We start from the raw sequence: 19,138 nt of genomic DNA on the forward strand, positions 1-19,138 counted from the left end.
GTAATTAGAACTGTTCTAATGCTTTAGCACTGCATATACCAGAATCATTGTCTTTTTCATGCACATTGTTCCAGTTTACGTAAATTACTTAAAAACAGTTGTGTATTGTATTCTTTTTATCTGAATCAATATTCTATAGTTAGCCTTTTCAAATTTTTGTAAAACATATTTTTTTTACAATGTAATAATTGTACTGACGTCAAATGTTATATAATTGATCATATAATAGTGTCGTAAACATACATACTACAATTTTCTATATTTAAATGGACTTTTTAAATACACCAACTTTGTAAATACAGCCAAGACTTTTTAAATAAAAAAAAAAATTAATACAACATTAAACCTATAACCTTTTGTATTAGTTCCTTAGCCATTCTAAATTTAAAATTCGATATTTAAATAATACTCACTTTTCTCCGGACCCTGTGCAACGACGATGCCCAAAAGGGCTAATAAACACCACTCCCACCCCATATCGACACCAGCACAATCAAAACAGAAGCTCCGAGGGTTCGGCTTGGTCCACTAAGACTCCAGTTGACACCCACACCGCCTCAGGTCTATAACAAAAGATGTAGCCGTTAAAAAAATTGCTCGGGTTACGATATATGAGCGTTACGATAAGATAATTTTATCTCATCTTTAGTGATTAATTAACCGTTAGGAAAAATACTTAAGTCACGAGACGAAGGGTCTATGGTGGGGAGTACGGAGTTCGTTAGTTGGTACTGGGTGTACTCGCCACGCTATATCATGGCGCGTTTGACAGATCACTAAAACTAAATATTTAAGATTGTGTTCCACAAAAAAAGATTTCAATTACGGCGAAAATGGCAGTTATTTTTGATTTAAAAACTAAACTATAATAATTAACCGATTTAGATAAAATTTCAACACGATCAACCTGTAAGTAAATGCTTTTAGATAAAAAAGAATTTTCCTATTCGGTTTACAAATGACAGATTTATAAAGTAATAAACATACAAAAATACAACCGCATTAAAAAGCTTCTATTTGAATTTTTTTGAGAATTGATTAACAAAACGTAATTTACACAAAAATCAATAAAGTATTTTGGTGTGTGAGGAAGTATTAATAATAATTATTATAAACTGATCGTTGACCGAAAATTTTAATATAGTTCTTTTAGATTAACAACTGGTGGAACGTCAACTGTCAATCGCACCATACTACAACGTGCAGAGTGTAAACGATTTGTTTATTACGATATCTCTATTGTCATAATCTTTGTAGGACAAGTGGTTTTATGAACTTTTTGTTTTTAATATTTAATAAGTACATACTTTATGTATATAGACATTTCAAGTCTCGAGTAAATTGTGTTTGTCGTCAGGTGATAATTATCTTAACTTTCCAGAAGGTTCAAATATTAGACATTAGATCGTATCTAGCATTTCTATTTGGGCATTTCCAGAGAGACAACCTTATTAGAAGCACTTTAATAATACAACAATATTATTTTTTAATTGATGCTCGTATATTGGTAATGTAGATATAAATTTACAAGATTAGTGTAGTAATGTTAATTTTTTTCATACAAAACGTATTGTTTTTAATTTATAATATACATACTGTACTTTCAAATCTTACATTATATAGTTTAATTTAGTCAACTAATTTGATAACATTTGGCTTACTATTATTTTTTATTCAAAACAAAACGTGCTTTTTTATTGTTGCAATTAAATGGATTAGAAATTTCCCAGATTAAGTGGATTTTTTAAATTTTGAATATGGAACTATTTTTATGATATAATATGAAATATTTACATATAAATCAAAGTAATTAATAAAGTGTCATTATAAATCATTATACACTCTTTACCTTGTTCTTTTGAGTATATTTGTTAAAAAAGTTAAGTTTTATTTTTCCAATTTAACATTACACCCCTACATACTTAGTATTGACTGTATATACTGGTAACCCGATTTACGCACACATGGATGAAATATTTGATGGGTGTTTGACGAAGCATTTTGTATGTAGATACTATATATATATTATATATATTACACTGTTTTCTTACTTTCTTTCAAATTTGAATTTTAACTTAAGATAAAGAGACAAATCAGTTCAATAGCTAAACTAAACGGGTTTATGAGAGGTTGTCGAATTTTATGATTGAAAAATCTTAGAGTTTCCTTCTTCTCAAGACAAAATTGTAATTCGAGCATGCAATGTTGAACCGCAGTATTTCGGTTAATTTATTTTATGCTCGTGAAAGTAACTGCGACAAATTGATCTACCGTAGACAGCCCGTTTAATTTCCTTTCCAATTGTCTTTACAGTCACTTTATACAGTTAATCGTTTTATAATCTATTTTAATTTCAGTAGAACTTAATGATAGAGTAAGCAAATTTAATTGAAATTGTCACAAAATCATTATTTATTTAAACTTTATTGATCAATAAAATGTAGTACGAGAGGCGGACGTAATTCTATAGACATTCTTTACCAGTCGACCTTTAGAATGTGCAGAGATACTCGATGGTGGTCTAAAAAAATCTACACTAATATTATAAAGAGGAAAGATTTGTATTTTTGTGTCTATGTATGTTTGTAATGAATAAACTTAAAAACTACTTTGCTGATTTCAAAAATTCTTTCACCATTAAAAAGCTACATTCAGCCTGAGTAACATAGGCTATATTTATTGCTAGAAATAATTAAGGATCCTTACTAAAACTTTAGTAAGGTAACTCAAAGTGTAAAGAAATGCTATAAAATAGCTTTTGTCGCGTGCGCTGCGGAATCTATTGGTGATAAAACAAAAGTATGTTCTACAATATTAAAGAAAATATCAATAACTACAAAAAACTATATGTCCAACTATTATCGTTATGTCACAATAACCACTTTTTAAAATGTTGTAAAAATGTCCAACCGTGCGAAGTCGAGACTGGCTGCAATAATTTATAATTTAGTATAAGATGGCAGTTATACACATACAAACATTCATAAAATAAACATACATTTTAAAATAGTAATTATGTATTAATATCTATATGACAATTGTATTTACATATTAATACGTATATATTTCATATGTATTATTTTATCCATATATATTAAAAGTAATGTATATGTATTATGTGTGCATTTCTTATGTGTATATTATATTTATATTGTGTATTGCCTTAACGTGTTACTATAATTGTCACATATTTTTCACCACATCTGCCCTTCATACGCTTTCTGTTTTTACCCAATGGTTAGCTGGTAGAAAATGCCATATGGCTTTAAGTTCGCCGTTTGTACAAAATTTTATTGTGCAATAAAGAATAAATAAATAAATAAATAAAATACTTTATAATATTTGTATTAATTCCAGGTGTAGGTTTGAATCACTATTTAAATGATATTTATTTTTATTTTATTTTTTTTTTTATTTGTACCACTACTGGACATCAATAGACTGTTTTACTCGTATTGCTTTTTTTAACGGGTGATGTAATGAAATGGAATGGTGATCCTGGCTGCGTTAACAATAACCCCGGGGGGGGGGCACTGGTGAGAGATGATAGGCCTCACCTTTATTCTTTATTTCTTATTTATTTCTTTACTCAATTCTTATTCAATCAGGTCAGTTAGCCCATCGTGATGAATTCCACAAGAATTAACCACGATTGTTTTCAGGAAGAACCGTTTGGAGGTCGATGTACCCTAGTCAAGCTCCACGTGGTCCCCCCCTGCAAACCATCGTGCAAAATTTCAAGTATATTCACCATGATGGGCTAACCGACCTGCCTTTTCATTTTCACCTATCATCTTACACTGGTGCAACGTCAGCGTATTCCGTTAGCGCAGGTGGGGTCCACAAAAAAAAAGAGTTGTCTATAGGCAGCTGTAACATCAGAGAAATTGCAGGTGTATTGCCGGTTGTGGGTTGCCAGTGAAATCGTCATAATTTGCCATTCAATCTTATTTCATTTTCACATATCATCTTTTATTACAGAACCTCGACAGACTATCTTTCATATTTTGAAAAAACAAAAACTCTATAAATAACCAGTACGGAAATATAAAAACTAATGATAAAAAGGCACAACGATGAACATTACATCACTGATTACAAATTATTACCAAAAACAAAGGAAAAACTATGCAATTGGGTGCAGTAATTCAGGCGGGCGTCACGCGCCGATGGGCTAGTTGGTTTCACACGGCTACTATCGCGCTGTACCTACACATGTAAATAGGGACGGTTATAACACTAGAAATTTGGAGTAAAGTGAGCGTGTATAAATGCCTTTTTATGTTCCTTTTCAATTGTTTTAAAATTGTCCTAGATAATGGTGCTATCATTTATATTGAATTTATGGTTCTTAATGAAAAAAAAAATAGGACAGTACAAATCATTACTTTGTTTAACAAAAAAATGGTCTTTATCCGTGACTTCGAATGCACGAGTGGAATTACAAGTAACCTATTTTCTTTTCAACCGACTTGAAAAAAAGGAGAACATCAATTCGGTTGTATTTTTTATGTTTGTTCCCTCATAACCTAAAATTGGTTAGTTAGTAGTTTAGTTTTAAAATTAAAATAATTGATTTTGCCACAATTGAAGTATTTTTTTAACCGACTTCAAAAAGAAGGTTTTCAATTCGATTGTTTTTTTTTTATGTGTGCTTAATTATGACTTTGTCAGTTGTAAACCGATTTTAAAAATTCTTATTTTTCTGGAAGGATATAAGTACTTACAGATTAGTCCCGTAGAAATTTTACTAATATTAGATCGATAGTTTAATTTTGAAATAAAAATAAATGATTTTACCACAGAAGTGTTTCCTTTTTTTGTGAAGCAATCTTATCTATGTAGTATCAAGTACTAGATTTGAACTAAATTTTGTGATAATTTGTCGAATCGTTAAGTTAACAAGTAACAAAAAGTATGTAACAAAGTAACTATTACATTTACAATATCAGTCTGTAGTATTAAAATTAATAGTTAAGGGATGGATAGTAACGTCCCCCTTAAAACATCACCAAAGCCTAACTTCGGTTGCCAACCCGCCTGCCAAGCGTGGCAACTACTGGCAAAACCCCCCTAATTGTGGCCTATGTTTAAAAGTGGACAGTTAACAGCTGGATGCATATAGATTATTAAATTTAAAAGTGATTTATTAATATTTCAATATAACGTATAAATAAAATAAAATCATTTTAAAATCACGTTACTATATTATCCAGATAATATTGATCGTAGAGTTATGCATCTTAAACGTGATTATATTGATTTTTATATAAAATGCGATAACAATATCGATGTTGGTGTATCGATAAATTTACATCGATTGATACTTAAGATATCACGACATCGATACAATCACATTAATGTCCTGACCTTTCAATAAATAAATATAAATTTCTACATTTCATACAACGCCTTCAATTCTGAATTTAGTCTGTCCATTTGGTTTCGCCATAGAATGGGTCATTTCCTTTCCTGTGGGTGTCGTAAGAGACGACTAAGTGAAATTAATGGTCAAGAAATGGTCAACAGTGTCCCTCTTTAAATATCAGCGATGCCTTACTACAATTGCCAATCTGCCTGCCCATTGTAGCACCTACTGGCAAAACCTTTCAATAGGGAGAGTCCTATTGTTTAGCAGTGGTCAGATAACGGCTGATATGATGATGACCAGTATATAAAGTATCATATATGTTAGGATATAACCTATCTATGTACTAAATTTCATTCAAATCAGTTAAACCATTCAAGCGTCATTAAGCAACAACATTTTAGGACAACACACTCAGATATATTATATAATTTTTTTAAGCCACTTAGAATGGCAAACAAGCTGAAGGCTCACCCGATGGAAAGTGGTAACCGTCGCTTACAAAGTACCATGAACATAACAGAGTATACTGTTTCGCCCATGATACTCCCCATGCGTTGCCATTCCTGAGGACTCAAGTGTTATTTTTCTGTACCCAGTAAATTCACGCCATATCCCACCCTTCAAACCGAAACACAGCCATGCAAATACAACAGCTTGACGGTTGAAACACGAATGGGACAGACGTACCCAAGCAATCGACTTTTGTACAAAGTCTCCCTCTGGGCTTGATTCTATACTACTCAGAGTACCTTACAGCGTCAAGAACCTCCTATTTTAATGAGTATTATTGCGAGTATTACCAAGATGAGGCGAAGCAGATGAGGAGCAATTACAACACTATCTATAGGTATCGAGGATTGAATTTTAAGAAAAAAATGTGATTACATCGTTATCTACATTTCAAAGAACGCCAAATACATTATTCTTCTTCTCTTAGATTTAGGATAAAAAAAAACTATTGTAACATCCAGTTGCCTATAAGTTTTTAAAATAGATTTCTTTGTACAGAAACCGAGAATAATTCTATCGTCACTACATCACTCCCATAACAAAAGTGACGCAACTCACAAGCACAAAAAAATATTTCTATCACGATCACTAGCTATTGATCGTGACTGGAGATAATCCAGCTCTGCGCGTGCGCAGTATCTTCACGGCGCCACAAAGGGCACGCAAAGATCATTGTCACATTAAATTTTAAGTAGACAACAAGCTAAAAGCGTTGTGGATCGATTTAGAGGAAAAAACTATAAATATTTTTTTTTTGAAATTTTGTCCACCTAAAAAATCTAGTGTTACTAAATATAAAAAGTATAATAAAAATAGAGAATAGAAGAGGCAACATGCTGCGCCATCTTATACGACATGACGATTTTTTAAAGAGCATAGTAGAAGGAAAAATAAAGGGGAAAAGAGGAAGACCAAGGAATAACTACATGGGACAGATAAAAGAAACCTAGGTGTCATGTCGTATAGGGAGGTCAAGGATATGGCCTTGGGTACAGCTGGCTGGAAGAAAATGCATGAATTAGTTGCACCGACAAGAGAAAATTCTTAAAAGAAAAGAGATAATAATATGATGGGACATATTTTTGATATTTTTTTTTTTATTCTAGTAAAGATAAGAATGTTACTTTGTCTGTTGGTTATCTCCTTGGCGATTTAACGACCAATATGGCAGAAATACAGTGTTTATATTGGAGAAGAATATCAGTATAGGTAGGTTTTTCTTTTTGATGGGTAAAAATGGTATGATAACCCCGGGCGCTAACGGGATACGCTGGCGGAGCACCAGTGAAGAGTGATAGATGAGAATGAAAACAGGCCAGTTAGCCCATCATGATGAATTCATCAGGAATTAACCATGATAGTTTCCAGGGAGAACCGCGAGGTCTACCTGGTTGGGTATATTGCTAGCAATTGGATTCTCAGTCTCCATTACTAACAATCCCTTTCTCCCCGTGTAAATAGATATAGGTAATGTCAGTATCGCTCCAATATCTATAAATTGAGTTCCTCTGGACCTTAATGGTGGAAATAAAAAATATCGACCATTTCCATATCGCCCATATCTGTATTCATTTAAAATGATATTTAATATATCCGTTATTGTGTCAATATATAGTTAATGTAACTGTAATATATAAATATTGTAATATATTATACATCAGAGGGAGACTTTGTACAAAAGTTAATTGCTTGGGTACCTCTGTCCCATTCGTGTTTCAACCGTGAAGCAGTTGTGTTTGCATGGCTGTGTTTCGGTAAGTTGTATAAAAAAAATTTACGAATAGTTACATTTGACCATTCAATATATTGCAGTCATAAAGTCATCGGTAACCGGAATTAGATACTTAGTTATTATAATATCCGATGACTTGGTGATGACAAAATATTGTTTACACGCGAACAACTTTAAAAAGTAATCAAAGAGAATGTGAAACAGAACAGTTAAACAAACAACTGTTTAGTTATACGTATTACTTTATGTACAGTTAACATCAAAAATCATTGAACATTTACACATTTCAAAAACTTGCAAATATAAGTACCTACATGTATTGCGGTCACCTTTTTTCGTCATAAAATACTGCATACTAAGTTATAAGGGAATTGTTAATGGAAATTAACGGTAATTCTTTCTATCAGCCGGATTGTCAAATACGTTTTTTCTTTCAATCTCTAGCGTTAGATTATATAGAGGGAGCCAGGTTGTCGGTAAAAAATTGCTTTTAACAATAAGGCCGCCTTTTGTATATGCACATTCTGTATAAATATTCCTTGTATACATCTATATTGTGCGAAATAAAGAGTTTATAGCAGAGCATCGAGCATCAAAAATATGTCAAAATTTAGTCAGCTAGTCAGACGTTAGACTGACTAATGCTTTTTAACCAAAACAAAACGCGCTTTTTTTTTTAGTATCGCAAGTAATTGGATTAAACATTTGCCTAGAACAAATCGATTTTTTAAATTTGAATTTAGAACTTTTTTTTTATGTAATATAGATGTGTCTATGCATGTGTTGCTTACAATTTAATATACATGTATTAATTAAAATGGCGGCTATTTCAATGATTTAAAAACGATAAAATACATATTTTATACTTAGATATAAATCTAAATATCCAGTAAAGATAAGCATCATCACGAGTCATTACGCACTCTTCATCTTGTTCTTTCAAATATATTCATAAGAATTTTGTTTCGTTTTTATTTTTCAATTTAACCTTTCAATATAAATTTCTCTCACATACTTGGTGTTTACTAATGTAATACAATGACAAATGTGCATGGTGTTAGTCGATCATGCACGGACTTTTAACGACCATGTAATTTTAGACATAGTACATTTAAATAAACACACATAATGTTAACAGAGATTTAAAAGAGTAACTGTTGAGTTTCTTGCGGGCTCTTCTCAACAGATAACAACTTTCCGAAATTTGCATTCATAAAAGAACGATGATCTAAAAGTGCTTATAAACAAGTCTATTTAAATAAATATGATTTAAATTTACTTTATTTAGCGGTTTGTGTTGCTGATGGTACTTATCTAATTATTATTTCACTGCTTTTGCACAAGATAAGTGGCTACCGTGACATATTGTTGTCATAACGGTGAAATTAAGGGGCCTGAGGCGAATTACAGAGTAATTTTATGATATTGTTAAAACAGTAACTTTAATAGTAATGAATTTAAGAGACAATTCAAGTCTTATATGAGAAGTAAATTTATGTATCTATCTTCATACTAATAAGTCTTTTGTGGGGTAGGTAGAGAGAACCGAGTGCAAAAAACTTATATTTTTATCTTTACATATATCGTTTGTTTCGTCCATTTTCATTATTAATCTTATAAATGGTCGCAATTTTTTTGAAATTTAAATGTGTCAAAATTTTGTCAGCTAATTAAAAGTTTGTCTGACAAAATTTAATTTGAATTTGAAAAGATAATCCGGAGAAAGAAAGAAAGAAATATTTATTCAGGTAAACTTAGATTTAAGCATTTTTGAATAGTCACTTGTTCATTACATTCGGAACGCAAATTCAGCCAAGAAGAACGGGCAAGAAACTTTTGTTTTTTTCAAAAAGTTTAATTATAAATAAGTTAAAGTTTATTTATAAATAATGAATTTGTGTGAACACAAACTACTAAGCAGTATCAGATCATAAAATTTTGACTCCTTCCCTAAAATAGAATACGTTCATATCGTAAAATGTTTGTCTAAGTCCACAGAGGTAGGTACCACGGGTACCTACTTCTGTTGACTTTTGTAAAAACCTTTTCTAAAAAAGAGCCATTAAAATCGCCCCATAAATAGCAAATCACGTAACAACAGAAAAGAAAATACAATCTAATAAATTACCTACTTTTTTAAAGTAGGTTTATAAACGACAAGATTGGGTTTATGCAAAAGAATAAAATAAAAATAAGATACATACGAAACAAACCGAATCGTAAACATAAACTCGACCATGTAACCCTAAACCAGTTCCCACACAAAGAGTCCTTGCCCACACGATGGGCATAGTTCGGCCGATGCAAACTAGGGATGGGCAAATGTCTGGAATAGGAATGAACATGGAACGCTTCCACTCTTTAGAGCAGTGTTTCTAACGTGCGAGTCGCGTCACCCTGGAGTATCGCAGTCTCTATAAAGGTCGCGAAAAAAAACCCCAGTAAAAAAAAACAAAGTTATAAAGATAGATTATTTAAAAACAATGATAATTAAAACATTTGTATGTTAATGCAAATTAACAAAAAAAAAAGTAACCTATGGCTCGTCCATGCACAGATAAAAAAAAAATAACTTGACCTAAGAAAGTAATTTTAAAGAATTTGATTGTTTTGCATAAAGAATAAATAAGTTTTGAATCAAGTAAACTTTCTTAGTTTCAATGAACTTTACTTGATTCAAGAGTTCTTTTTTCTTCATGTAAAACAATTAAATTCTTTAAAATTATTTTCTTGGGTGAAATTTTTTTCTTGTATCATCATGAAAAAATATTTTTTTCATGTATTTTCGCTTTTTTCCATGTACAATATAATGGTTAAATATTGAAATTTTTTACCCAAAATTACGGAAACGTACTTAATCTGGCAACATTGAGATATGTCGAAGAACTGATAAGCGCTTGGACATCAAACATGTTCAACCCATGAGCCGATGGGAGGAAAGGGATTGTTAGTAATGGAGACTGAGAATCCCATTGCTAGCAATATACCCAACCAGGTCGTCCTCCTCGCGATTCTCCCTGGAAACTATCATAGTTAATTCCTGATGAATTCATTATGATGGGCTAACTGGCCTATTTTCATTCTCATCTATCACCCTGCACTGGTGCTCCGCTAGCGTATCCCGTTAGCGCAGGCGGGGTTACCATACCATTTTCACCCATAAAAAAAACCCATGAGCCGATGAGTTGGATTGGAACTATATGGTTCCAGTTGAGAACTAGGCTCCTGGAACTATTTCGATCCGCACTACACATGTCAAATGCAAACTAGACACCGCCCGGTCCAAACAAGGTGCTATTGTGGGTAGTCAGTGAGCGAAACGAAATGTATGGTCTGGCAACTGTATGTAACCTAGGTCAGTGGTTCCTAAACTTTTGGGGAATAACATAGAATATAGAAATTATTTTTATTCTGAACTAGTATTTTGCCCGTTACCTCGTACACTTGGATTTCAGAAGTAGGGAAATAAATGCAATAAACTTCTAGATTATGTATTATGATAAAACATCTACCAAATTTTAAGATACATTTTCAGAAAATTAACTATGAGGATAGCATTTAGTTTGGTGCAATAATTTTTGCGTTATGCCGAAACAAATATACATAGAAAGTGTCTAAAAATTATAGCTATGGCTTCTATTACTTTTATTAATACTTCTCATATAATTTTTTCTTAAATATCCCCCATGTGTAAAGCATAAGTCGTAAAACCGAAAGCAAATCTTGTGTAATTAGGATAAAACATATTAGGCCTATCCCAAATAATCGGGATAAGGGCCGGAAGATGATAATAATGTTCTATGTGTAGACATCGCCTAACTAATATTTTATTATGTTAGTAAAATAAGATGTTATTTTACTTTTATATATTTTACACTTAAATGCACCAAGTAATAAAAAATAATAAATACAGTTATATTTATGAGTAACGATATAAGGCGGCCTTTCAGCTAAGCAATCTCTTCCAGACAACTTACAGCACACATACAACAGGAGAGAATGATAAAATATATACTTAAGATTTGAGACATTTTGAAAATTGACTTCAAAAATCAAATTAGTAATCAAATTAGAAACGTAAAAGTCAACAAGATAACGCCCTTAGATAGAACTATGAAAGTTGTGTTCTAACTATCAAATTTGTAGGGGGAAGGGATTGTTAGTAATGCGAACTACTAGTCCCATTATAAGCAATATATCTTATTAGGTCGACCTACATATGGACCCCCTGAAAACCATGGTGATGAATTTCAGAGATTCATCACGATAAGCTAACTGACCTGCTTTTTCATCCTCACCTATCATCCCTCACTAATGCCCCGGCAGCGTATACCATTAGCACAGGCGGGGTTATCATTCCATTATCATCCATTAAAAGAAAAATATATCTAAGTTATTGTATAACGTAGACCAAAAACTTACTGTCTGATTTATGTACTTACTATTACATCTTTATAAAGTAAGTTAATATGCCAGCAAAGCGTTAGCAATAGTCTTCAATCTGCGGTGATAGTTAACCATCAGTCAAGCCGCACAGTCGTTTGACTCCGACTTTTCCACGGAACCGCAGAATCCAGTTTAGGAACCACTGACCCGCGAGTAGGTTAATTACAAACGTGGTAAATTGTGCAAATGGCACTATTAATCGGATAACGGAATTAGTGGTTTTTACACAATGTCAATTTGTTTCCTACTAGCTCTTCCCCGTGATTTTGTTCGTGTGACCAAATATTTGTGCTGTCCTTCTAGTATGGTAGGTAGGTGTATCGAATTATTTATTTATTTGTTTTTGTTTTATACAACTTAGAATGACAAACAAGCTGACGGCCCACCGTCGCCTATAGACATGAACAATACCATGGACATAACAGAGCATATTGTTTCGCCCATGATAGCCCCCATGAGTTGCCATTTCTGAGTACTCAGGTGTTATTCCTCTGTACCCTGTAAATTCACTGCCATATCCCACCCTTCAAACCGAAACACAGTCATGCAAACACAACTGCTTCAAGGTTGAAACACGAATGGAACAGAGGTGCCGAAGCAAACGACATTTGTACAAAGTCTCCCTCTTGTAACTTTACAAACATCCAATCTAGTTAATACAGTTATACTGGTATTGTGGATTATATTCGATTTTGAACATACAGCTCTTTTTTCTAACTGATTAGATTAGTCGATAACCTATCACGGTATATTATTATTCGATGGGGGAATTTTACAATGGTTTGTTTACTTTAAACTTATTCGCTAAAGTATAGATATCAATACTTGTGAATTCCAGAAATATTTCAAGGAAATACAGTTTAAAGTAATCAAGAGTTCTTGGTTGCTCAAAAATGTATTCGAGCAAATAAAGTTATCATTCATTTATACTAATCTTTCAGAAGAGGCGACCGTTTTGTCTGTAATAGATTGCTTTTAGCGATAAGGCCGCCTTTTGTATATGCACATTCTGTATAAATACTCCTTGTATACATCTCTACTGTGCGCAATAAAGAGTTTATTATTATTATTAAGATGAAGGAAGTGACCGATTTCTTCTTAAAAACTATTATTAATCATTCAAATCAGCCGTTAACTGTTCACTGTTGAATACAGTCTTCCTCCCAATAGGATTGGGAGAGTTTTGCCAACAGTTGCCACGCTTGGCAAATGGGTTGGCAACCGCAGTTTTTTTTTGATGGGTGAAAATGGAATGGTAACTCCGCCTGCGCTAACGGGATACGCTGGCGGAGCACCAGTGAAGGGTGATTGATGATAATGTAAACAGGCCCGTTAGCCCATCATGATGAATTCATCAGGAATTAACCATGATAGTTTCCGCGAGGAGGTCGACCTGGTTGGGTATATTGCTAGCAATGAAATTCTCAGTCTCCATTACTAACAATCCCTTTCCCCCCGGCAACCGCACTTAGGTTAGGTTTAAAGAGGGACGCTCCTGCTCGTCTCTTACAACACCCACAGGAAAGAAAGGGATTACCCAATTTATGCTGGGACCACATGGAAATAACTTAAAAACTATGCTATTTAATGTAAATAATATAAGATTGATAATGATCAATCAATATTGACATGACTAAATAGAAGCGCCTATGTCTTTCTGCGTCCAAAATATTATAATTATATTTCATAACAATTGGGCCATTAACGGGCCAAGAGAAAAACAGACAAGCAAACAAACTCACTTTCATTTTTATAATTTTAATGAAGATTTTTTTATAACACAGGGGCAAATGAGCATGCTGCTCACCTGATGGTAAATGACTACCGCTGCCCATGATCACCCGCAACACTAACGGCATTGCAGACGTGCTGCCAGCCTTTTAAAAAGGAATATGCTCTTTACTTGAAGGTTATGTTGTCGTATCGGTTCGGAAATACTGCAGTTGAAAGGTGATTCCGAAGAAATTCTAAATATTATATAATATTATTATTTTTTCTTTATTTTCTTGAGATACTATACTACCTTGAGTACCTTGATACTATATATATGTATATATATACTGTATATACTTCATACTATATTGATTACTTGGAGATTATCATAATTTAAAAAATCTCTTACAATGTAAAGTCCTGTTTAAAGGTGTCACTTATATTTGCAAACAGAAAATGAATCTGACATATGACGAGTTTATTGTCCATAGAAATAGTGCAAAATAACGCTGAGTCACCAGTTTATAAATTCAATGATTCATGATATCATGCATAATACAAACAGCGAACACTGCAAATAGTTCTATTAGCTTTATTACATTTACGTGCCTTTTAGAAAATATTTAAATATTAATATCGTCATTTTAAATTATATACCAAAGGAAAGGTCATTCCACATTGAATATAGGAATTAGCATTTTTTTTTAATGGGTGATAATGGAATGGTAATCCCGCCTTCGCTATCGGGATACGCTGGCGGGGCACCACTGAGGGATGACAAGTGAGGACGAAAAGGCAGGTTAGTTAGCCCATCGTGACGAATTCCACTAGAATTGATCACGACGGTTTCCAGGGGGAACCGCGTGGACGTCGACCAGATAGGGTGTATTGCTGAGAATGAGTCAAGTAAACCCCATTACCAACAATCCCTTTCCCCCTGGCTAATTTATTGGTACGCGAACGCGGACAGTCTTCTGTGTATAGATATAGTCGCTGGCGATCTACATCATCATCATTTATAGCGACTAAATTCCCAGAAGCTAGGCTACCGAATGACATACCCCCCGCGCCCCTCAGAATAGTTGCGTTCACGCAATAACCAAAACAAATGTCACCTTTCCTTTGAGACACCCTGTATATCGTATCGCGAGGATGACCTCACGATGCGATATAGAAAAAGGTAAGGTAAAATTAGGGAGTGAAATTCTTCTTAGCATCATGGAAGGCCATTGAAGACAGTAACTGAAACTACATCTCTACAGACATCTAAGTTTTATCCCAATCATCTGGACGAGCGGCGGTCTTCCACCGTGCGTTTTTCAAGGCACTTTCTCCCACGCACAACCATTCTTTGGAATCAACTTCCAGCAGCAGTATTTCCGAACCGATACGACAACATAACCTTCAAGAAAAGAGTATATTCCATCTTAAAAGGCCGGCAGCACACCTGCAATGCCGCTGGTGTTGTGGGTGATCATGGGCGGCGGTAGTCACTTACCATCAAGTGAGCCGCATGCTCGTTTGCCCCCTGTGTTGTAAAAAAAAAAATTGAAACACGTCAAAATTTTATACGATTTTGAAGAAATATTCCATTGTTATTTATAGTTAACACCCACGTACAAGGAAGGATGTTATCGGATTAAAATTGATGCCGTACAAACGACACACTGCGTAACTAATAACTGAAGCCATATTATAAAGTCGTTTGCTTGGGTACCTCTGTCCCATTCGTGTTTCTACCGTGAAGCAGTTGTGTTTGCATGGCTGTGTTTCGGTTTGAAGGGTGGGATATGGCGTGAATTTACAGGGTACAGAGGAATAACATCTGAGTCCTCAGGAATGGCAACGCATTGGGGGTATCATGGGTGAAACAGTATACTCTGTTATGTCCATGGTACTACTCCTGTCTATAGGCGACGGTTACTACTTTCCATCAGGTGGGTCGTCAGCTTGTTTGCCATTCTGAGTTGTATAAAAAAAAAAAAAAAAAAAACCTGTTATTACATTTGTAGCAAGGACACTTAACATGATACAAATCGTTATATATAGATTGTATAAATAGAATAATTCAATATTCTATTTACAATATAACAGCGGTGTGCTCCCGGCATAGAATGGACCACCTCTTCCTTTCCCGTAGATGTCGTATGAGGATACAAAGTGAATTTAGATAGATAGATAGATAGTCTTTATTACCACTAATAATATTACACCCTTTGCACTCCAGTCTAGTAACTCATAGTGGATACCAAAAACTCATTAACTTATCAATTACTTATTATAATGTAAACAAAATAAACATGATAAACACTATATGACAGACATAGACGATTTCGCTTACCTAAGTATTAAGGGCGCTGAGTCAGTAAAACAACCGTGTCGCTGTAGCCGCGACAGTGGATGTAATGTTAACATTTTAATGTCGCAAATATGGCGACAACGGAGTGCAAAGGGTTAAAAATAACAACAATCAAAAAGAAAAAAGAAATAATGAATTTTGCTGGTAATATAGCGCTGACTTTCGCCGCCTCAGCTGTCTCACACCTCCAGCGAGATGTACCTATATAGCGCTGATTTTCTGGTTGAGATTTTATGATAGACAGCAGCGTCCCTCTTAAAACGTTTCCAAAGATTAAGTGCGGTTGCCAACCCGCCTGCCAAGCGTGGCAATTATTGGTAAAACCCCCTAAGCCTTTTAGCAGTGCACAGTTAACGGCTAGCAATGAGGCAGTTAAACCCCATTACTAACAATCCCTTTCCCCCCAAACCATAGTGTTGAATCCCAGGTGCATTCATCACGATGGGCTAACTCCCTCCCTCATTGATGCTCCACCAGCAAATACCGTTAGTTTAAGCGAGCTATCATTTCATTATCATCCATTAAAATAAACCATTATCAACGAGAGTTTTTCCGGTAGTTGCCACGCTTGGCAGGCATGTTAGCAACCGTAACTAGGCTTTTGGTAATGTTTTGTTTGTAGAGCACTTATCGTATCTTAATAATCAGGAATGGAATAAGACCGCCTTTTGTACTACATTATGCTTATTGAAAAATCGTTCAAAGTTCCGTAATACTCGTATTAGTGCATTAAAGTGTTAAATAAATAAATGGCAACTGCAATGAGATGCCATGGGTATCGCAGTATCGGGTGAGAATCATGGTGCTGTTCATGTCTATAGGTCACCACTTTCTATCAAATCCCTAAACTAAATGCCCGTAACAAATGCAAAACTGCAAAACTAATTTGGGGTTGCATGCTCCAGTCTCGTGGTTAATCAACGCGTACAATTCTTGTAACGAGTCCCTCAATCTTGATATATTTCACGACCATCCTAAGTCATTCAAGAGTAAAATTCTAAAACTTCTCTCGTAATACTGCCATAATTTTTCCACAACCAATAATTTTAATTCTGTGTGCACTGTTCTAATAAATTTAATAATTGTATATTTTAAGTATTCTTATGTTTGTTACTTGTATGTTTTTTTTTTTATTGTTTTGTTGGTCTCAGTTTATGTAATCGTTGACTTAAGAAAATGTTGTGTACATCTGTAATCGATGTAAATGCAAGATGCAAGCCCTGTATATCAATTAAAATTAATGTCTGTATTTACACTGTTGATGTACCTTTTAAAAATAAATAAATAAATGGATGACAGCACAACTTCAAATTGCATAAAAAATTTTAACTTCACAATAAACACGCGAACATCACATCAACGAGATAAAACCACTAAAAGAATTTTAGAAAGTTACTTACACTTGATATTTTTTACGTAAAATCACCAATCGAGCCAATAGGTAATAAGTTTTAACTATTTTCAACCGACTTTAAAAAGAAGGTTTTTATTTCGATTCGATTTTGATCGTATTTTTATTTGTTACCTCATTAATCCGTCAGTTCTAAACCGATTTGGAAAATTCTTTTTGTATTATATATAAAAAGATACACCAGAGAGAGATACTTTGTACAAAAGTCGTTTGCTTGGGTACCTCTGTCCCATTCGTGTTTAGACCGCAAAGCAGTTGTGTTTGCATTGCTGTGTTTCGGTTTAAAGGGCGATATGGCGTGAATTTATTGGGTACAGAGGAATAACATCTGAGTCCTCAGGAAGGCAACGCATGGGGGTATAATGGGCGAAACATACTCTGTTATGTTCATGGTACTGCTCATTTCTATAGGCGACGGTTGCCACTTTCCATCAGGTGGGCCGTCAGCTTGTTTGTATAAAAAAATACTCACAGTTTAGTCCCATAGAAATTTTATTAAAATCGGTTCGGTAGTTTAGTTTTTTGATTAAAACAATTGGTTTTGTCAAAAATCAAGTCGGTTTGTAGGACGCAATTTTTAATTATAACCTACTTGAAATAAAGAAAAAAAAAACTAATTTCGACTGTATTTTTTTTTTCAAATTACTTTTAGAAGTACCTTTTTATATTTACTAAGATTTTCCTTATAATTAACTCGCGCCTGTTCATTAATTTTCATTTATTTTTACTCACAAACGAGAATGAAACGAGAAATGACAACTCTGTTGATTTTTTTTTTCTATTCAAGTAATGAGAAGAAGCTATTATTATTTTCTTTATAAAAATGTATTTGCAAATAATTTAAAAAGTTACAGAGTATTAACTGTAAGTCGATTTGTAAAATAAAAAATATTATTTCATCATCATCATCATCATCATTATAACAGCCTTTAACTGTCCAGTTATGAACAAGAGAAACAAAACAACTGGCAAAACCACCCAAGCGGGAGGCCCTTGGGGGGTTTTGCCAGTAGTTGCCATGCTTGGCAGGCGGATTGGCAACCGCAGTCAGGCTTTAGAGATGTTTTAAGAGGAACGCTGCTGTCCATCCCTCGCCCTCCCTTAGTTGACTCCTACGGCACCTACGAGAAAGGAAGGGGTGGCCTATTCTATGCCGGGACCATATGGCTATTTACTTTGTAATTATATAGGTAATCAATTTACACACTCTAGAAATTTGTAACATTTAAGTGAATGAGCTTACGTTGATGGGTCGAATCGTCCTGTTTATTCAATAAACTTTGTTTTATCGGCTTACAGATACGAAGAATAATTAAAAGACTTTTTAATTAAAGTATATAATAAAAAAAATGTAAAATAATAATAAATTTCTAAAAATATATCTACATTTTTTACTAAAAATATATATATGAAGAATAATAATTAAAAGACTTTTTAATTAAAGTATATAATAAAAAAAAATTTAAAATAATAATAAATTTCTAAAAATATATCTACATTTTTTACTAAAAATATATATATGAAGAATAATAATTAAAAGACTTTTTAATTAAAGTATATAATAAAAAAAAATTTAAAATAATAATAAATTTCTAA

At 33.5% G+C, this 19,138-nt stretch overlaps 1 protein-coding gene across 3 annotated transcripts in view; it reads right to left on the reverse strand.

Annotated features, from left to right (window-relative positions):
- The window catches only part of LOC113522740 (multiple epidermal growth factor-like domains protein 10), a 55,784-nt gene that overhangs the window by 22,218 nt on the left and 14,428 nt on the right, over positions 1 to 19,138 (reverse strand). For all 3 annotated transcript variants that reach the window (XM_052901828.1, XM_026908536.3, XM_031913965.2), the window contains exon 2: positions 414 to 563. In XM_052901828.1, coding sequence (XP_052757788.1) covers positions 414 to 477 — 64 coding nt within the window. In that variant the 5' untranslated portion in view covers positions 478 to 563. The remainder of the gene's footprint in view (positions 1 to 413; positions 564 to 19,138) is intronic.

This window comes from Galleria mellonella, unplaced genomic scaffold (assembly GCF_026898425.1).
Source record: "Galleria mellonella isolate WM207_F2 unplaced genomic scaffold, CSIRO_AGI_GalMel_v1 utg803, whole genome shotgun sequence".
NCBI classification, from domain to species: domain Eukaryota; kingdom Metazoa; phylum Arthropoda; class Insecta; order Lepidoptera; family Pyralidae; genus Galleria; species Galleria mellonella.